This window comes from Cannabis sativa, chromosome 1 (genome assembly GCF_029168945.1).
Source record: "Cannabis sativa cultivar Pink pepper isolate KNU-18-1 chromosome 1, ASM2916894v1, whole genome shotgun sequence".
NCBI lineage: Eukaryota > Viridiplantae > Streptophyta > Magnoliopsida > Rosales > Cannabaceae > Cannabis > Cannabis sativa.
In genome coordinates, this window is record NC_083601.1 from 1,270,150 (window position 1) to 1,292,564 (window position 22,415).

General features: G+C 31.3%; 1 protein-coding gene across 1 annotated transcript; it reads right to left on the reverse strand.

Moving 5' to 3' along the window:
- Positions 1-630: 630 nt before the first annotated feature.
- On the reverse strand, positions 631-4,173 carry LOC115703638 (DEAD-box ATP-dependent RNA helicase 10). The gene is made up of 8 exons (XM_030630875.2): positions 4,014-4,173; positions 3,769-3,917; positions 3,281-3,404; positions 3,116-3,185; positions 2,450-2,512; positions 1,800-1,871; positions 1,452-1,568; positions 631-928 (listed from the first exon to the last, which is right to left on the reverse strand). The coding sequence occupies exons 2-8, from the start codon at positions 3,905-3,907 to the stop codon at positions 824-826; spliced, it is 690 nt and encodes a 229-aa protein (XP_030486735.1). The 5' UTR covers positions 3,908-3,917; positions 4,014-4,173; the 3' UTR covers positions 631-823.
- Positions 4,174-22,415: the final 18,242 nt, after the last annotated feature.

Below are 22,415 nucleotides of genomic sequence, written 5' to 3' on the forward strand. Positions count from 1 at the left end.
GTTTCAATCAAACGAAATAACTGTTAGCAAAATATTTATGCAACTATAATGCAACTGTTGTGAAACATTAAAAATCAAAACAGTGTTTTCACGTACATAACTCTATCTACATGTCTTTTTATAATTTAATATGAACAAATTCACCATTAGAATTTTGGAAAACAACGAAATAGACCATGATAAATATTTTACTATAGTATTGATGTATTTTTTTTTTTTTGGATTATACTTGAGTTGGATTGTTTGGGAACTCCAATTCAACTTTTTGAGATCTACCTTTCATGGATCTAAAAATTGAAGTCAAGACATTAGTTTTATGCAAATTAAACTCGATTTCCAGTTAAATTTTAGGTTCGTAGTAGTTTTTCTACACTTTTTTTATAAATTCGAAACAACCTCTGTTTTGATTGATTCTGATCGTCTTCTCAAGTGAAGTCGCCAGAATTAATGGTGGTTATCTTTCTGATTGAATTTTCGTTTCGGTTGCGTTGGGTTGTTGCGTAGTTGCACGATGGTTGCGTGATAGTTGCCCAAGAAGCATAGATCCTAAATTAAAGGTGTGTGTAAGTAGTATTTGCATAATTTTTTTTAGTTGGGATGTATATTTGTTTATTTCGCCAGCTAAAAGTATTTTTGTAATATAATTACTTTTTTTGGTTAAAACTGAAAAAATTCCAAAAAATTATAAGAAAATTATGTGCAACCTAATAATCCTTAAAACTAAAATGCTGATTCTGATTGAGAGCTGAAATTGAATTCCTATTTCCAAATTAAAATTGAAATTAAATTTAATTACTACCGTTGAGCAAACCAATAATTCTTTTCACTCCAAGTCGGGAGAAGTATTATTGATGACAAATTTAGGACGTGAAGTGTACTTTTTCACCTTCACAGGACTCCTTAGACGAGCCCTTCGCAGCTTCTTCATCTGAAATATATAAAAAGCATAATTTAATCAATGTAAGAGGATCTTTTTGCAGAGTTAATTAAATCTTATATAAGTTCAGAAAGTTAACTACTTTCTAGATTATAACCCAACATTGAACAATAGAAAAATGCTATTGTGGTATACCATGCTAAATCAAGTCAAATATTTTCTCAATTAAAGAATAAGAAGACACAAATCAACAAAAATTCTTTCAAGAAGCAGCTGACATTCACAATCATTATCCAGCAATTCCAAGTGTTCAGGCTGTGATTAGCAAGAATGGGACAGATGCACGTTCACTCAACCCTTTGAAATTCACATGTTTTGAGAAGCATATACAATGAAAACTAGAAAGTGCATATGTAAAATATTGCAACCAAATTTAAGAACGAGACACAAGGCACAAAACATTCAAATGATGCATAGCAAAAGGTATTCAAAGTTCATTACTTTTGAAAATATGCATCATCATATGATACGCACCTGCCAATACTTAATAGATATATATATAGTAATTAATCACCTTTTTGGTCATGGTAGCAGAAAATAAATATGTCCGATCACAAGGGATAACCTTGAGAATTTCATAAAGTGTTTCTTCATAGCCTTCGGACATCAACCTATCTGCCTCATCCAAAACCTGTATAATGTGCAAGCCAATATTATGAAAAACTTCAGAGTTTTAAAATCAACATTTACACAGATCCCAGATAGCAGCAATGATACGCTATAGAATGTAGCCAAGCCATGAGACCGTGACCATGATTCCTCAGTCAAATAACGGTCAACAAGTTTTCTAAACGGCCAAAAAATAAAATGAATCCAGAAACCATCTGAATATAAACAAAATAAATTTAAATTTAGAAAATACCAGAAATTTCAGCATACGAAAAGGAAAACTTTTTCTGTTTAAATGATCCATCAGGCGACCAGGTGTCCCAACCTACCCAAAAAAAAAGATAGAAATTTGGAATATCAGAAACATGTCGTAATAAATTACGCAACTGGTATCAAAGGTCAATTGCCACAAAATACAATCATTTTAATCCCATCAGGTAAATAAATCTGCAGATACAATGTAATCAGTTTAAAATATCTTCAACATTAATAAAGATCATACGATATATCCTTCATTTTTCTTCGAAGAAATTTTCATTGATATACTACAATGGATATTCATTTCTTACAACAATTCAAACAATTTATACGTTACTAAAGGGCAGTTTGAAAATCTCGGCACTAACCAATAAAAAAAAACCACATCCTTACGAGTATACCAATCACTTATACAAAGGAACACATTTTGCTTGCTTTACAGTATAGGCTAAAAGAGGGGGAAAAAATGAAATTGCCAAAAAATAAAACATCTTTCATTACATGCACAAGATGTTCATATCATTATTTCACAACACAGTAAATTTTAGGAAAGAACAATAGTAATATATTCCAGCACAGCCGCATTCTTATATAGTGAACACATTGCATATTTGACAGCACTAAGAGTCTTGCATCAACACTTACAATGATATGTGGCTGCTTTGCAAGATTGATAGAGTCTTGCCTAAAGCTCCCTCCTCCAAGAAGCTACAGAAAATTATGTAAAAATAATAAGCAAATACAGTAAACAAAATAGACAAGAAATCTCCATTCCGCCACCTCAGCATCTTAGCTCAGATTCTTTAGGCTTTATTTAAATTAATTATTTTTTAGGAGAAACAAGAGGGAACATTTTCCTAACTTTTCATTAATTCATAATGTCTACTTTTAAAGTTTCTACAATATCAATCTTATATTACAATTTAAAGTCTTGTTAAAGTATCTGCCATTACAAAGGCAGAGAAAAGAAACATTGAAGAATTCATTGCAAAAGAATTCAACCAAAAGAGAAAGAAAGGATAAACAAGTTACCGTTTGAAGAAAATAAATTGAATGCTGCTTAGCAAATCTACTTTTACTTTACAATACTTTTCTGAAAACTTAAATCTGTGAAATTCAAAACAAACAGTACATCTATAGAATATGTGTTTTCTTAAAAGCTTTTCAAACAATAAAACAACAGTAACCTTCAAACTTATCAGAAATCTTAATCATCAGTTTCACATAATGTATAATAGAGCACCATTAAAATATAGAAACATCCAATGCAAGGTCATCTATCAAACAAACTAGTATGTGTGAAATGCTCACCAACACACACTTAACACCAATTTCTGATCCTATTGCTTCAAACTGGTCAAAAATCTGAAATGTAAGCTCCCTGAAAGAAGATGTAACAAATGCAAATAAAATCAGAACCTTATATGAGATATAACAATCACCGCTCAACAAATTATTCACTACACGAAAACTAACCTTGTTGGACAGAGCACGCAAGCAAAGAATGATTGTGGATTCTCTAAAAGAGCTTGCAATATGGGAAGGACAAAGGCTCCATTTTTACCAGAACCCGTTTGTGCAAGTCCAATTAGGTCCTTACCTGTAAATTCAAATTAATTTTTCAAAACCACTCCTCAAATTGTCAAATATATGCAACCAAAATGTTACAGCCCAACAATGTTTCTGTACATATAAATGCCTTTCAATTATAAATTAATTAAATCTCCCATCAAATGTACTTCTCAGTCAAGAACAAGAAATTAACTAGGTAGGATCAAAGACATTATTATAGTTAAACAAAAGAAAAGAAAGACACTATTTCAAAATGTCATCTATTCCATGTATGTTTAGTAAACTAATAAAATTAAAATAAAATATACGCACAAACAAGAATTACGCAATGCAAAGTAAGATCAAAATTGTCCCTATAGTTGGCTAGATTTTAACAAAGTTGGAGAGCAAACCATCAAGTGCATGAGGAATTGCTTCAGCCTGTATCGTCGAAGGGTTTTTCCAACCCAATTTATCACAAGACTCAGCCAATTCGTCACATATCCGCAACTCTTCAAATGTTTGGAGGACCTCCTCGCTTTCCTCTGCCATTCTCAAATCCCTAAACCACCAAATTAAATAACATATGATCATCAATTTTCACAGAGGTACTGAAAGTCTCATCTCAACTCTGAACGTTTAAAGAACAGAACCGTACCTGTGAGTGAAGCGGAAGTGGTAATGAATCCGAGTGTGACAACCTTACAGAATTCTTCTTCTCCGATTCGTTGGTGAAGGACGTTGATAATGTATCAACTTTCCATTCTACTAGGGTACAGCGACAGAGGAGAAGAAATATCCAATCAAATATATAAGACTGATAATGTATTTTAGCCGTAGATTATTAATTAAATAAAGATTAAAAAAATTCAAAACCATAAAATTAATAATATTTAGAAATTTTTACACCAAAAATCTAATTCGCACAATTTATTACTGTTTTACTCCTACATGCCTACATCAACATTTTTACTTATCATCTTTCTTTTATTACAATAATAACACTTACACATCATTTCCATGCACAGACACGTGTGCCATCCCCATCATACATCAATCAACTTCCACTCTCTTCGCTCTCTTTTTTCATTTTCTTTTCATTTGATTTTCGATTTTCTTTCAGTTTTTTTTTTGTTTGGAAGATCAATAACCTCCATTGTTGAAGCATAACTACCCATTATTCATCACGGTTTTTTTAGGGGTGAGCAAAAAATCCAAGAAATCGACCAAACCAAGTAAACCGACCGTCCGAACACCGAAAAAACTGACACCGAAAAAACCGAAAACCGAAAAAACCGCCTTCGGTTAAAATCGCCTTAACATGGTCGGATTTAGTGTCAATGGCAAACCGACCGATTAAACCGAGAACCGACCGAACATATATATTATATATAATATATATTATTTTTGTACATATTTAATATACAATTTTATTAAACTAATTTTACTTATATCTTTTTTATTTAAAGTCTCAATTATTCATTATTTTATTTTATTATAATTTGATGCATTTACGTATTATATACACACATTCATAAAATAATACTAGTTTTTTAATATAACTCATTATCATATTAGTAGTACAAATAATTTGAACAAATTTAAAAAAGTTTATTTTACTTTATTTATTTAACTAAGAAAGTTTTATTTTTAAATTATATGATATTTGATACAATACTTTATTTTTTTGGTTTTCAAATATTTATAAAAAATTTAAAAACTTATTTTTTTTAAAAAAAAAATAAAGTTCGGTTTGGTCGGTTTAAACCGACCAAACCGTGGATTAAAACGGTCGATTTTTTTATATTTTTATAATGGTGGATCGGTTTTCGAATTAGAACCATAAAAACCGAAAATCAAATTTTGGATTTTTTTGTGTAAAAAACCGACCAAACCGACCGTTGCTCACCCCTAGGTTTTTTCCCTCTCATTTTTTGTTCTTCCAAAAATTTTCAACTCCCACTCAACCCACGATTCCTCACATTTTTTTTCCTCTCAGTTTATTCTTGTTTCAAATTTCTTTAAAAAATGGCCACCACTCGTTCATCCTCATCTCCTTCCCCAGTTCAGAAAAAAAAAATCAAAAATGGGCTTGAAATCTTTAGCTAACAAAGCAAAGGGTAAACGTCCGATTGTTGAAGAGGAGGATTCTAATTTTGCTCCTCCTTTGACCAAGCGTGGGAGGCCACATACTAAGAAGAAATCGAAGCTCAGTGTGGAGGAGCAAATGGTTGAAGAAATTTCTGGTAAAAAAGCTAGTGCCTCTGCCAAAGTTCGAACAGAGGTTGGTTTTCAGTTTCATTTTCGTTTCCCCCTTTTTGAACATTTTAGTGTTTTTGCGTTTTTTTGTTCATTCTACTTTGTGAAATTTTAGGGTTTCTTTTTTAAAATTTCGTTTGATGTTGTTTAATTTTTTAGGTCTTTATTGTTGGTTTTGAGCAATTTATTTTGTTCTTTTCTGGGTTTGGTTTTTAAATTTCATTGTGTTTTCTTTCTTTACAGTGTTCGTTTGTGTTTTAGGTTCTGTATTTATTTTCGTTTTAGTGTGTACAATCAGTTGTCTGTAGTTTCTTATTAGTTTTTTTATAGTTTAATGTTGTTATGTTTGATGTGTTTTTGGATTTTCATTAGGTCTAGTTGTTTGCTGTTAGTTTTTAGGTATCAATATGATTTCAGATGTTTGCAGTTTATTTTTGTATAGTTGTATCTGTTTGGTAGTTTTTTTTTTTTTTGGTTTTGTTATAGTGTTATTTTAGTTGCCATACTACATTATTCACAATTAATAATTTATTGTGGCCATTTTGGTTATGTTGCAGGTCTGGGACTACAAATTTAGTCCATTTGATTACTATAGATCTAAATGTTTTTGCACTAGTCTTTTTTCTGTCATAGATAATATTAAGAAAACTTTATCTGTTAATTTACTGTCCATGTTTCGTGAAACTCAGTTTGGTCATTTTCTAGATATGCCTGAGTTTGTTTTTCATCCCCAAGTTGTTCATAGTTTATTACTGAGGGAAGTTTTGCAGCCCAATCCTAAAGAGTTTTGGGCTAAGGTTGCTGGCCGTTGCATACGGTTTAGTGCTGAGGAATTTTATTTGATTTTAGGAATTGATTGTTTCGGTGATTGCAACAAGTTGTTGTTTTCACAGGAATCAAATCAGTTGTTAGAAATCTGTTTTCGTGGTGTAAAAACCATTGACCACAAAGCTATTGAGGATGCTTTTTTGGGTAGTATGTGGGGTTTGGATGAGTCCCTTGGATTGAAAATGGTTGTGTTGTATTTTATTCAGTGTTTTCTTCTTAGTAATACTCTTCATAAAGAAGTATCTAGGTTTGATCTAGATGTTGTGGATAGCGGTCGGTGGGACGAGTATTGTTGGGGTAGGGAATCCTTTGAATTGACTATGGATTCATTCAAAGGTAGAATTCAGCATGGGATTATAATGAAAAATAAGAAGGCAGAGAAGGGAGGCCAGTATGATGGTTGGTATAGGGCTTTGGGATGTCCGTGGGTTTTTACGGTTTGGTTTTATGAATGTTGTCCTGCTATGGTCAACTCTTTCTGTAAAAGAGTTTCATCTACGATTCCAAGGATTCTGAATTGGAGCAACACCATTGTCACCAAAAATCTAACTCTTCGAGACTTGAAGGGCAAGATTTTTTATTTGCCGTTGAACAAGGTAAAATACATTTTCTTTACTGTTTGTTTTCAGTTTTATTTATGTTGTTAATTTTTTGTTTTTTTAATTGTTTTTTTTTATTTTTATATTCTGATTGATTATGCTGTTCAGTTGAAGATCAAAAACATGTGTCCTACTGATGAAGAGAGGCAGAAGCTTCAACTTGACGGTTTATTTCTTGATGAGTCTATTGATGACCGTAGTATATCGAAACAATCATTTGAGAGTGTGTCATCTTCAAAGAAATCTAATTCAGAGGATATTGATTTGATGAAATCTAAGTTGGAGATGGTCATTTCGAATCAAGCATCATTGGCTGAAGACTTCATATCCTTGAGGTGTTTTGTTGATCTTAATTTCAAGTCCGTAATGACTGTAATTAAGGATATTCAGGAGAAGGTTAATACCATTCATCTGTTAGGTTTTATGCCCTAAATAAAACTCTTTACAATCTGATTAGTTATCAATATAAGAAATTTGAAGTGATTGATGTTTGCATGAATTTTACATGCTAATGGTTTAATATGTTTAATATGTTTATTACATTCATACACACAAAATCAGTTAAATCCAGATCATATGTTTATTCACAATTGCAGTATCGTCAACACAGTGGAATGTGATTGTGATCATATGAATCAAAAGTTTTGGTCCCTGTTTCATCAGTGTTATTGGATTTACACTAATGTGATAATCAGCGATGATGTGTACTTACACTTGGAGTAAGTGTTATGTTCTTTCCAGGACATTAGTAAAGTATACTAGTTTCGAATGTATGGAGTATACATTGGACTGGACCGATATTGCAACTAAGTTAAGATATTACAAACTTACCGTTATACATATCTTTCCAAGTCAATATCAGTAGTTGATCTTAAGATTGAAAAGAATCTAAATCCTGATATGCTTGGGCTCAACTCAGGAGTGCTATTCATGTTCTTTGATTTATTAGTTAAGCCTACTTTTGGGTCAGGGTGATACGTATATTTTGGGAACATGATAGTATGATTGAGTGGGAGTGCTGAACATAAATATGGAATCTATAGCTTCTACTGGTGTATAGAAGTTAAGTGATGATTCCCTTCGAGCTTAGCAAATAGAAGTAAATGGATGAGCTCTTGTTTAACTGACTAATTATTAGATCATTAAACACCATTTACAGGTAGCTAAGTGTTTTAAGGGGCAAAATACATTGAGGGGTGAGAACGGTAAAGAAATCCCATCTCGATGTAAATCATCTATATAGAGGATCTTTAAATCACAATAAGATTATAACAATGGTTAAATGAGATAGTATATTGGTATCGTGAAACATACAATATGCTCTATATAAGTCTGAGAGTGCAATTCTAAGTTCTAAGAGTGGATTCAACGAAGAATTAATAAGTAGGAATTTACTTGGTAAATTTGGTTCACTTATTGGAAGCTCAGCATATAGATCCATGGTCCCCATTCTAGTTGAGAACATTACTGCTTATAAGACTCATTAATTGATTCGTGATTGATCAATTATAATTCTAAAGTTAGACTATGTCCGATTTTATGAATTTTCACTATTCGAGGTGAAATTGTAAGGAAAAGAGTTTTCTAGGTTTATTTATTTATTAATAGACTTTATATGTCTAATTAATAATTAAATTAAATGACAATATTATTTAATAATGTATTTTAATTATTAAATAATTAGTTTTGGCATTTAAAAGGTTAGAATTGGAAAATTGGCATTTTTGAGAAAATAGAGATAAAATTTGATAAAATTGCAAAATTAAGTGGGGCCCATGACAACACCTATGGCCGGCCACTTAATATGATTTTTCAAATTAATATTTTCATTATTTTAATGCCAAATAAATCCTAACCTAAACCTAGTAAGTTGCCTATAAATAGAAAGTGATGGCTCATTCACAACACATGCTTTCATTAGCTTTCTGACAGAAATTTCTCTCTTCGTAAAAGCCGAGCCTTCCCTCACTCTCTACCTTGGCCGAAACCTCTCTCCCTCTTTTCCTTCATCTTTTTCGTGACCCTAGTGAAAGAGTAAGTGCCCACACACAAGATGCGTAACTCAATCATAGATTGGAAGACTGTGAAGGATCAAAGCTTGAAGAAGAAGGAGATTCGGGCTCAGATCTTGATTATACTCTCTGCTACGAGAAAGGAATCAAGGGTTAGAGATCTGAGTGGAAGGAGACATTTATTCCGCTGCATCAATGTAAGGTTTTCTTAACTTTATATGTGTTTATTTTATCGTTTTAGAAAGTTCATATTTAGGATGTTAATAAACATACTTGTGAGTAGATCTAAGATCCTGGTAAAATAATTCCCAACAACGGCCTCGTAGCCATGGTAATTGATTTACTTGCATGTAATTTGGACTTTAAAACGATTGTTTGTATGTTCTTTGGATGGTATTATGTTGTATTGAGTGTTATTTGATGATTGATTGATGATTATGAAATTTTCGTGAAAAATAATTGTTATTTCGGTTCTGGAATTATTTTTATTGGATAGTATGGAAAAAATTAAGCAAGTTAGCCTTTTACAGAACTCAATTTGGATTTTATTTGAATTAGTTATGATTTTTGGAAGATTTGACAAAATCGGAAATTTTGTCTTGATAGTTTCATGATCGCAGCTGTCCGTACAGTTTCGAATTTTTTCAATTTTCTTCAATTTTTCATACCTTTTCATGGAATTAACTTCCAATTTTTTGTATGGTTTTATATATATACTATTACTATTCCTAATTCAATTCTAATTATCATTTTGAATTAATTTAATTTTTTTTAATTTAATTCAAGATATTAGTGAAATTTGAATTTGAATAGAACTAGTATTTATCTTTTTGCTTAAAAATCTATCTTATTTTTAAATTTGATTATATTTTTTTTTAAATTTAAGGTCAGATATTTTTTGATATTTAAAATATCTTTTAAGATATTTATAATATCTTTTAAGATATTTAAAAATATCTTATCTTTTAAGATATTTATAATATCTTTTAAAGATATTTATAATATCTTTTAAGATATTTAAAAATATCTTATCTTTTAAGATATTTTAAAAATATCTTATCTATTAAGATTTTTTAAATCTTTTTAGATATTTTGACCTTATTTAAATTTAAAATAAGATATTTATAATCATGTAATTTTAAATAGATATAAGATATTTTGCTAACTTTTAAATTTTGTTATTTTATTTATTTAAATTAAATTTAAAAATCTGAAAAGATATTTTATTTATCTTTTCTAATTTTTATTTAATTTTTAATTTTAAAATAACATTTAATTTTAAAAGTAGTTAGCAAATTTTGAAATGATATTTAGGTTGGTTGAAACCTAATTTTTCAAATAGTAGGTTTAATTTTAAATTTTTTTTTAAAATAATTTCGAAATTTTAAATATTTTTTTATTTTTTCGAAATTAATTAATTTTTTTTATTTTTTTCGAAATTAATTAAAATATTTTATTTAATTATTTATTTTTCGAAATTATTTATTTAAAATTAAATAAATCCTACTTCCAACTATCCACGAACCTTGTTGCAGGAGTATGTGTTTTTAGCTTGTATGTAAGTTTTAAAAACCTATTATTACTTGATTGCAAATAGCCATGGTTACTTTTTGCCAGATCTAATGATCTGATGGCTCCCTTGGTCAAGTAAATAATTTGTAACAGGTAAATTTTACAATCTTCTTTCATCTGTGTATGACCTAGCAACATGATAGGATCCATCCAAGTGTGCCTGTGTGAGCCTATATGTTTATTTTATTATATAGATGCATATAGGTTGTTGCTAAATAAAATGTCACACCATGATAGATTTTATTTAGGTCCATTTAGTTATTGGACCTATTCAATTAATAACAGTTATTCATTTTAAGGTTAAATTCCTCTCTTTTGGGCCTTGTGTGAGAGTTGGGTGCCATAGAAGTGGGTACGACATACCGAACCCGGCACCCCTCACATGAACTACCCCAATTGTGAAGGCCCATTTGCCTGATTTGAATAACTGTACTAGGTTAATTATAATAGTTTGACCTAATAAAATTGAATTAGCAACATAATTAACTTTTAAAATATATGAAAATTTATTTTCATTTTAATATTTTAAAGTTAATTTTAAGAAAAACACTTTTAGTTTAGATATTATTTCTAGATAAACTATTTGTATTTTTCTTGTATTTAATTAAATATAGAATTTTAACTAACTAAGATTCTTTCTGGAGCTTATTTAATTAAATATTCCTATTTAAGTTATAAATTAGTTGTATCAACTGATTTTTCTTAACTAACTTAAATTTGAATATTTGATTTAAATTTTAAATCAAGTTGAGGAATCTTAGGCATTAGTTATTAAAGATTCTTAAGATATTTTTTTTAAGTTAATATCTTTTCAAATATTAACTTGAAATGGAATATCTTAGATATTTTTTTTGTTAATATCTTTTCAAATATTAACTTTAAAAGATATCTTCAAATTAAGTGGTTACAACTTAATTTGTGATATTTAATTAAATCTAGATTTGAAATTATTTAAGTTTTAGATTTTTTCTATATAACTTAAATTAGATATTTTTCAAATTTTGAAAAGATACTTAGTCAAATAAGATATTTTCTAGATAGTAATTTCTAGACTACTTATTATTTCTAATACTTATATAGGAAAATATTATACTTTTGTGAAATTAATTATTTAAATAATTAATTTTGGTACAATTTTATTAAGTATATTTTTCCTAGTATTAAATAGAAATTAATAATTAAGGCTTCTCTACACTTAATTATTTATTTCTTGAATTTAATACAATTAATTAAGTTGAAAAATCTAAATATCTAAGTTGATTTTCATCATGATACTTAAATATTTATTGATTTTTCATGACACTTAATTAAATCGAAAATTATTTTTAGGTTGAAATTTAATTTTTCAACTTAAATTTAAATAATTTTCAAAATATATATTTTTCTTTATTTTATTAATCAATTTCGAAAATTGCATTATGCAATATTTTCGATTTTTTTTTTGAAAAATAGATTGAGTTGTAAATTAATTATTTTTTTTTAATTAATTCTTGGACCAACTCAAGTCAATGATTTTTTCATTTAATAGATTAATTTAAAATAAGTGAATTTAGAATATATATATTATTAGAAATTGAATTAACTAGTCAAAAGAATATCTAGATAGATGATATTTTTGCTTGAAGTATTTCTTTTCTATTTTTATTATTTTTCGAAAATTGTATTTTTTTTTATACTTAATTTTCAAACCCAATAAATATATTCTCGAAGGAAATTTTTAAGTTGCTAATTATTTATTTAATTCATCTTAAATTAATTTCCTTAATATTTATATTTAAGATTATTACTAAGATGGAAATAATTAATTTTATTTCAATCACCATCTAGTATAATTTTATAAATATTATATTAAATTCTTATTTTTGAATTTTAATTCTTAAATAGAATTTAATGAGATTTATTTATTAGAATAATAAGAAAATACATTTTAAACAATGAGCTTTATTATTATTAAGATATTCGATCTCCATTGTGGGTTTTACACCGCGTTTGTTTTAGTGAGTAATCCTCCCTAATGGAGGAACGTTCATTAGCAATTTCGCACCGTTTAATCTCGCATGATAAGTGGTTTGCAAGTGTTTTATATGGTATAGATCACCCTAATGGTGGCGACCATATTTGACTTGCAAATTGCGAAACAATGGTAGAAGCTCATGAGATAGAATAGCCTTGACTCTCGCCTAAACGGGACAACGCTGGATTCTGATCTTGATCGAATAAAAGGTTGCTAGAATGTTTAACATTTTAGATGAGCTGACAACTCTATTCAATGGATGGTAGCCTTGACTCTCGCCTAAACGGGACACTGATATCAGTTTGTTGAAAACCTTGGAAATTATTTAGGATTGAATTTTTAAGTATTTTCTCATATCATTCCTACTTGCTATGTGCTTATAATTTCTGAATTGATTTTGTGTGTTAAACCATTATTAATTTCTATTTGTTGATTTCTATTATTTTGTAGTATCCGGGTTGTCAAAATGAATCCCATGTTATCACCGTTGACCGAAAATAAGCTGAATGGATATAACTTTAATAAATGGAATGAGAACATTAATATTGCTCTCATAGGAGAAAGTGCCTTGTTTGTTTTAACCGAGCCGTCACACGAAGTGCACAGGGATAATGCATCCAAAGCCGTGAAAGAAAAGTATGAGCGTTGGCGAAGGCAAATGACAAAGCTCTATACTTTATGCTTTCTAGCATGGTTGACACCCTCAAAACTCGGTTTTCTAAAACTGAGAAGGCTCAAGTTATGACGAAGTTAAATGAGCTATTCGGTAAGGCATCACTTCAGTCACGCTTTGACGCGACTAAGAAGTACATTAACGCACGGATGGAACCTCATCAAAACGTGCGCGATCATGTTCTCCTCATGTCCAGTTATTTCCAAGAAGCCCAGGATCATGGTGCTGAAATGGACGATGCTACTCAAGTTAGTCTTATCTTGAATAGCCTGACTCCAGCATTTCTACCATACACATCAAATTATGTCATGAATAAGAAGGAAATTGACTTTCATGAATTAGTCAATGACCTTCAAACTTATGAAAATTTGATTGGAGGACCCAAGAAGAAAGGGAGTAAACCTCATCCTGGTAATGGTAATGGGACGATGAAACCTGAAGCAAATGTCGCCTCTGCTTCAAAGCCCAAATCGAAGAAGAAGTGGAAGAACACCAAGAAGCGAACAAAAGTCATGAAAAAGACCGCTCCTTCTGGTGATGCTACACTTAAAGGAAAGTGTTTCCACTGCAATGAAAAAGGCCATTGGAAACCCCAATGTCCTAAACTTCTTGCAAAGAAACAAGGTATTTCCTTTCATAAACTTTAAGAGTTTTAGTGAATTATTATCCAATTGGATTTATAATTACGGACTAACTTTGTTTATTTGTTTTCTTCTTCTTATAGGCCAAGCTACTTGAACTCAATTGAGTTGGATCAGCAAGCTGGACCAAGGGTGAAATCGTCCAGATGAAGATGAAGCTCTTCAATTTATTTTTTGAATTAATTGTTTTAGTTTAAAGACAATTTGGATTTCAAATTTTAGTTAGGGATATTTATCCCTGTTTCTCTCATATTGTTGCAATATTTTTTTTATTATTAATAAAGTTTTATTCGAAATTCCCTATTGCAATTTATGAGATTGAGCTTCATTTAATTCTATCTTCATCAATTATTACCACATTATATTTATATGTTTGTATGTGTAAGTGTTTTTATTATTGATGCAAATTCTATAATATTTACAACTCTTCATAGAGTTATATTATATAAACACTAGAAATTATTTCTATGTTTATCAATAATTGTTCATTCTAATACAATTATTAAGAATTTGTTTAATAAAAGGATCTTATGATCTGATAGGGGTGGAGAAAAGTTAAGAAAACTATGCAGTTCAACGATCTTTTATATCTAATGAACTCTGGATAGTATTCAACTCCACATAAACTCTATCACACTTAGAGAATCATGATCTTTACAACCTTTAGGGGTGGATCATAATCTCTATATACTTAGGGGTGGAGTCTATTCCACAATTCCCTACGAAACACATATCTTGTTTAAACATAGAAGTAATATAATGAGTCAGCTATTGTCAATATAAATTCTTGATCTTGATTGTATGTTCCATTTCGTTTTTACTGTTGTAAGTAAGAGTTTGATACCTTTGAAAGTTCTTTGTTAAAGTTTCACACTACCTTAATTGAGTGGGAGAATTTTAAAGTTCTATACCCATCTTCATTAGGTTGATAATTGTGATAGGTACTTAAGAACACTACTGAAAAGCAAATCTAACCATTCACATGGATAGGTATAGCTTATCAGAATTATGAGAATAAGATAAAGAACTCTAGTTCAGTCCATTCAAATGACTTGAACATAGAATTCTTAATCCTCATAAAATTTGATGGTATCTTAATTTTGATTACTTAATCTCTGGCATGTATTTTTTTTCACTTCAAATACTAGTCTGCTATGTTGATGACTTAGTCTTGACTTAAAGTTTCAGACTAATACAAAAGTCACAACTAGGTAACTCTCTAAACAATCAGAGGTTAAAAGTATTATTTAACCAGACATCTGTTATTGAGTGGGAGCTATCTGAGATGTAATCAAATAGGGAACATTAGAAGATATTCAAGAAGGATTTATGAAAGTGATCTATATGTCAGATATTAAGGAACTGTGTATCAGTTGTCTTTGTATCACACCATCTAATTTCGAAATTCTTAAGATGGTGCTTACTTTGGGGGTGGAGGAATTATTGTATAATAATTCAAGCTCTACCAGAGAAGAACTATAACTTGGTCTATTCGAAAATACCAGAAAGTTATATCACTGAAGAAAAGTCTACACTGTATTATCTCAATTACATATTTTAAAATATGAGAGATATGTCCTCTGTTAATTCAGATGTACTTTTAAAACAGTAAAGATTTCAGTATCCCTTGATGAGTAAAGCATATAGTAAAGGATGTTTCATAAGAGTATTTATGAACTAGTTTCCAGAAGTTTGGGTGGATTCAAATATACTACACTTGATCTAAAGATCAAGACATCAGATTGACCTATTTGCACAGTTTGTTTTATATTAGTGCAAGTGGGAGTTTGTTAGGTTTTATGCCCTAAATAAAACTCTTTACAATGTGATTAGTTATCAATATAAGAAATTTGAAGTGATTGATGTTTGCATGAATTTTACATGCTAATGGTTTAATATGTTTAATATGTTTATTACATTCATACACACAAAATCAGTTAAATCCAGATCATATGTTTATTCACAATTGCAGTATCGTCAACACAGTGGAATGTGATTGTGATCATATGAATCAAAAGTTTTGGTCCCTGTTTCATCAGTGTTATTGGATTTACACTAATGTGATAATCAGCGATGATGTGTACTTACACTTGGAGTAAGTGTTATGTTCTTTCCAGGACATTAGTAAAGTATACTAGTTTCGAATGTATGGAGTATACATTGGACCGGACCGATATTGCAACTAAGTTAAGATATTACAAACTTACCGTTATACATATCTTTCCAAGTCAATATCGGTAGTTGATCTTAAGATTGAAAAGAATCTAAATCCTGATATGCTTGGGCTCAACTCAGGAGTGCTATTCATGTTATTTGATTTATTAGTTAAGCCTACTTGTGGGTCAGGGTGATACGTATATTTTGGGAACATGATAGTATGATTGTGTGGGAGTGCTGAACATAAATATGGAATCTATAGCTTCTACCGGTGTATAGAAGTTAAGTGATGATTCCCTTCGAGCTTAGCAAATAGAAGTAAATGGATGAGCTCTTGTTTAACCGACTAATTATTAGATCATTAAACACCATTTACAGTAGCTAAGTGTTTTAAGGGGCAAAATACATTGAGGGGTGAGAACGGTAAAGAAATCCCATCTCGATGTAAATCATCTATATAGAGGATCTTTAAATCACAATAAGATTATAACAATGGTTAAATGAGATAGTATATTGGTATCGTGAAACATACAATATGCTCTATATAAGTCTGAGAGTGCAATTCTAAGTTCTAAGAGTGGATTCAACGAAGAATTAATAAGTAGGAATTTACTTGGTAAATTTGGTTCACTTATTGGAAGCTCGGCATATAGATCCATGGTCCCCATTCTAGTTGAGAACATTCTCGCTTATAAGACTCATTAATTGATTCGTGATTGATCAATTATAATTCTAAAGTTAGACTATGTCTGATTTTATGAATTTTCACTATTCAGGGGTGAAATTGTAAGGAAAAGAGTTTTCTAGGTTTATTTATTTATTAATAGACTTTATATGTCTAATTAATAATTAAATTAAATGACAATATTATTTAATAATGTATTTTAATTATTAAATAATTAGTTTTGGCATTTAAAAGGTTAGAATTGGAAAATTGGCATTTTTGAGAAAATAGAGATAAAATTTGATAAAATTGCAAAATTAAGTGGGGCCCATGACAACACCTATGGCCGGCCACTTAATATGATTTTTCAAATTAATATTTTCATTATTTTAATGCCAAATAAATCCTAACCTAAACCTAGTAAGTTGCCTATAAATAGAAAGTGATGGCTCATTCACAACACATGCTTTCATTAGCTTTCTGACAGAAATTTCTCTCTTCAGAAAAACTGAGCCTTCCCTCACTCTCTACCTTGGCCGAAACCTCTCTCCCTCTTTTCCTTCATCTTTTTCGTGACCCTAGTGAAAGAGTAAGTGCCCACACACAGTAAGCAGTAACTCAATCATAGATTGGAAGACTGTGAAGGATCAAAGCTTGAAGAAGAAGGAGATTCGGGCTCAGATCTTGATTATACTCGCTACGTAAAGGAATCAAGGGTTAGAGATCTGAGTGGAAGGAGACATTTATTCCGCTGCATCAATGTAAGGTTTTCTTAACTTTATATGTGTTTATTTTATCGTTTTAGAAAGTTCATATTTAGGATGTTAATAAACATACTTGTGAGTAGATCTAAGATCCTGGTAAAATAATTCCCAACATCATCGTCGTCCTTCTGATGAGGTATTTATTAATAGTTTATTGTTTCTATTTTTTTCATACTTTGTTTTTAGTTTCTTCACTGTTTCATTTAAGTTGCATTTGTGTTGTTTGAATCAGGGAAGTCATCTGATGAATTAGTAACTTAAGATTCTGATGATGGTGCTGATGATGATGATGATGATGATGATGATGCTGAGGATGATGAGAATGAACTGCCTGATCCTGAAAATATTGATTCCGACTCCAATGATGGTCATGAGTTGGTTAAAGATGGTGGTGATGTTGACGATGCTGATAAGGTTGTTAACGATGTTCCTCCTTCTGATGTGAATCCATCTGAGGCTGTTGGAGGCAGTGATGAGAAGGCTAAGGATGTTGAGAAGCCAAAGGGTAATGAGTCTGGATTAAAGGGGGACGATTTTTTTGATGGGTTAAGCCAGCTTGAAATAGATGATGATCAAGTTGTGTTGGTTGGCTTGGAGGCTGTTCGTAAAATCCATGTAAGTGTATCTTAATTTGTTTGCAAGAAAATTAGGTTTCTTTTTGGTTGCTTAATAGTTTTCTGTTTGTTTTGCAACTATTTAATTTGAGTCTTTGTTTTTTAGGTCCCCCAACCCAATCCAGATGTTGCTGGTCAAAAGTCAGCTGCCCTTCATACTGATGAAGAAACTGAGGACACTGTTTCTGATACACCTCTGTTGGATAAGAGGAAGCGTGCTCCGGCCTTGAAATCTCCTTTTGTTGATTTCGGGTCGGCTGATGTGGGGAGCACTCCAATGGAGTTAATGTCCTCAGGTTCTCAATCAGCTGGGGATGATAGGGATTTTAAAATGGTTACTTATGTGAAGGGCCTTTATGCTCTTAATGATTCATTTGCTGATCCTGTATCTCCTGAGACTGAGGCAAAGTTTGACGCGTGGATTGGTCAAGGCTTGCTTAAACATCCTAGGTGACTTTTTTTTATTAAATCTGTATTTGTATTCTGTTTTATTTTTTAGTTTTATTCTGGTTTTAATATTGTTTTTTTGTTGTTTGTTTGTTCTTTTAAGCATTACAATTGTTATGTTGATGATGCAAAGAAATTTTCCCCAGTTTTAGGTTAGGTGTTGATTATGTGGAGGATAAAACATGGTTTTATCATTTGGCTACCTGCGACATGTTTATAAACGACTCGGTAAAGTTTCCATTTTCCATTATAGTTTATGATAGTTGGTTTTCAGTTGCTTTTTAAATGTTTTTAACTTTAGATACTATATTAAAGTTTTTAAACAGTTGTTCAACCTTTTGATTTGTGTTTCTGTGATGTTTTTGTTTCAGCATATGAACACCATATTCTATTACCTTAGGAAAAAAGGTAAATATTCTTCCATTGTGACGTTGAATTTTGCGACAACTGATTGTCTCTTTGATGATTCCATCCAAGCTTTGTACCACAAATTTAACAAAGCCAAGTCAATGAAGACTAAGATGTCGCGCATTCACGCTGCCCACCCAATAGCGCATTACATTTGAGGTTTGCGCATTCCGTGTTCTAAGCCTTGGTATGAAGCCGATCATGTGTTATTCATCATCAATCTAAGGAGGGAAAGTCATTGGGTGTTTGGTCATCTTGACTTGAATGAAGGGATTCTGTTTCTGTATAATTATTTGAGGACTGCGAAAATGAATGTTGCAGCTAGGAATGCCATGAAGGCTTATTCTGTGCTGCTCCCTTTGTTTTTTGATCTCCTTAATTTCTGGAAGAATAGGTCACATGCTCCTGCTTTAGGTTCTGACCCTACAGCTCCTCTAAGAATTGTGGAGAATAGTGGTCTGCCGTCTCAGCAGAAAAAGTGAGTTGTTTCTTTTAAGTTTATTTTATGTTGTTTTTTAGTTGCTAAACTGTTTTTCCTTTTTTTTGTTTTATAGTGATTGCGGAGCATATGTGGCTGCATTTGCCGAGATCTTCATCCATGGAAAAGATGTTCCTGCGGATTTTGACATCGAAGTTTATCGTACTCGTCTTGCTGCCCTTTTCTTCTCATATGGCCAAAGGAAAATTGATGAAAGCATTGATAGCGAGGATGAGAAGCAAAGCAAGTCTTCTAAGGCTTCTAAATTGAAAAAGTAGGGTCTTTTAAGTTGGTGACAATTTGGTGTTATTGGTTGATTCTATTATCAGACAATAGTTAGTGTTATTGGTTGAATATAGGTATCATATTTGGTTTTATACTCTGGATCTAGTTTTAAACTTTTAGGATATTTGACATTAATCTTTATAATATGTTTATTCTATATGTTTGTATCAGCAGAAGTTGTATGTTTTTCTAATTGTTCAAGTTTTTATATACAGTCGCACAACTATATAGAAACTATTTTCCAACTATATACAAACAATGTACTTGTATTTTAAAATTGACTATTAATGTATTTAATTCCCTGTTTTTTCATTGCTCCTTTTTCCTTTAATTACTTATGTTTTATCAATTCTTATATGACTTTTTTTTAAAACTGTAATTAAGAAGTTATTTTTGTACTAAATATTTAAGAAGTGTTAAAACTGTAACAAAACGATTTTGCAACTATTACCAAACTGTTTAAAATTCAAAAAAAAAATAAAATCCCTTGTGTATAGAATATAACACATCAACCTGTTTGAATTCTCACACAGAATTAAACAATTCAAATAATTCATCTGTGTCTATTTTATTGCTTGATTGTTGTATGTCTTTCGGTTGTGCCCGTGTTGACCACATTTGCTGCACCTGTTATGTTTTTTTGTATCCCATTCAGATAAAAACTTTCGTTTCCTTGGTCTTGCAGATCTTATTTTCTTGTTTGGTTGCAGAACAATGAGATCTTTTATGTTTTGTGGTACATCCCATGTTGTGTGATTGTGTACCGGATATGTTGAGCCATTGTATATTTCAAGCCATGTTCTTGTCGTGTAATAACCTGAACAGTAGTTGTAAACATTCAAGTTCATCTCTTTTATAACAGCAAGCGCATGAGCACACGGTAACTCGTCAAGTTGGAATCGGTTGCAACTGCATGTTTTCTCCTTGAGGTTGATGACCCATGATCTGGTTAGTTCTACGACTTCGAACATGGTCTCGTTTATTGGCTTTACCTGCGAATTAATTAAATTTATAAAATTGTTATTATGTTTATAAAACGGAAAATAAACTATTAAGAAACTGTAATGCAACTTAAAAATTTAAGAGATTTTTACATGTTCTGTCAATGAGTCCACAAAGTTGTTGACTAATTTCTACTCTGCTGTAGGTGTTAAAAATGTTGTTGTTTTCTGTGCCTTTTTCCTGTTTGTGTATGTCCATTGTTGTATCAAAGCTCTCAATGACTCCATCAGTGTTGTGATTGGTAGCTCTCTAGCTACTAAGTTTGCTGCATTTAGTGATTCAGCAATGTTTGAAGTCATAGTTGAATACCTGTTGTTTTTACAGTGGTATCTTGACCATTTGTGGTATCCAACTTGTTGTAAATATGGTCTGACACGGATGTCCAAGCTGTCCAACTCGCTCATATGGTATTCAAATTTCTTCTCTGTGTATGCTCTGGCTGCAGCGAAGAATGGTTTATCCAGCTTGCTTGCATTCTTCTTGAAGGTTGCTTTTAGGTTACTTAACAGGTGGTATACACAATAGCAATGCATGATTTCTGGGAATACATGAGCAGCTGCCGTAATTATGCTCTCATGTCTATTTGAGATCAAGCATTGTTCTTCTCTAATCCCATATGTTTCTCTTACTTTTGTGAAAAACCATTGTCATGAGTTGTTGTTTTCTGAATCCACAACAAAAAAAGCTAGTGAAAAAATGTGGCCATTTGCGTCTTGTGTACAAGCAGAGAGCAATGTACCTCCATATGTTGATTTAAGGAAAGTTTCGTCAACAACTATTATAGGTTTGCACTTCTTCCATCCTTTTATTGAACCATCCAGTGCGACAAACAAGTACTTGAAGCTGTTGTCATCCTCTGTTTGCATGTGCATTATTGTTCCGGGATTAGTTTTTTGCAACATGTGCAAAAAACTTGGCAGCAGCTTGTATGATTCGTTGGCTTTTCCTCGTAATTCTTCTTGCGCGTGCTCTTTGCTTCTCCATGCTTTCATGTAGTTCATTCTCACCCCATACTTGTGTTTCATTTCTCCTCTGATGTCTTGTGGCGTTTGAGTTGTTTTTATGTTAGTAAACCGTCGCTTGATGTAGTTTCCAATCAATTTCGTTGTAGCTTGTCTTTTGTTGGCAAATCTTATGTTTAGATCACAAGTGTGTATCACCTTCTTGTCATACTTTCGAATGATGAATGACTTTGTTGGCCCGTTTCTGGATGCCGTTAGTGCCCACTTGCATTTTGGATCCAAACAATAAATCTTGTATGTTCTTGCACATGATTTTTTCACTCTGAATTGGAAGTTGTTCCTAATTGCATAGAAACCGAGCACACTCTAGAGTGTTTCTTTGTCTTTGTATATTTGTGCTTCTTCTATTTCAGGATGTTGCGGATCTGTGATTAGTAGTTCGTCATAATCTGTGATTTCTGGTTCCCTGTTTTGTTATTTTCCAGTTGCTCAACCATCTCCTCTGCCACAAGTTTTGCATAGTCCATGAAGTCAAAATTTTCTCCCCCATCTTCCGGTTCTGTAGCTTCAATTGTATGTTGTTGATTTGTTGAGTCTTCTGTTGTTGCTGCATTGTATTCGATCGGTTCGAAGGCGCTTGTATGTGTAATTAATGAATTGTCATTTCCCAAGAATGATGCA

Coding starts and splice junctions, on each gene's coding strand:
- LOC115703638 (XM_030630875.2), bottom strand. CDS start 3,907: ATGGCAGAGGAAAGCGAGGAGGTCCTCCAAACATTTGAAGAGTTGCGG. Junction 3,186..3,280: donor TGCGTGCTCTGTCCAACAAG/GTTAGTTTTCGT, acceptor ATCTTCTTTCAG/GGAGCTTACATTTCAGATTT. Junction 2,513..3,115: donor TTGGTGTTAAGTGTGTGTTG/GTGAGCATTTCA, acceptor AATTTTCTGTAG/CTTCTTGGAGGAGGGAGCTT.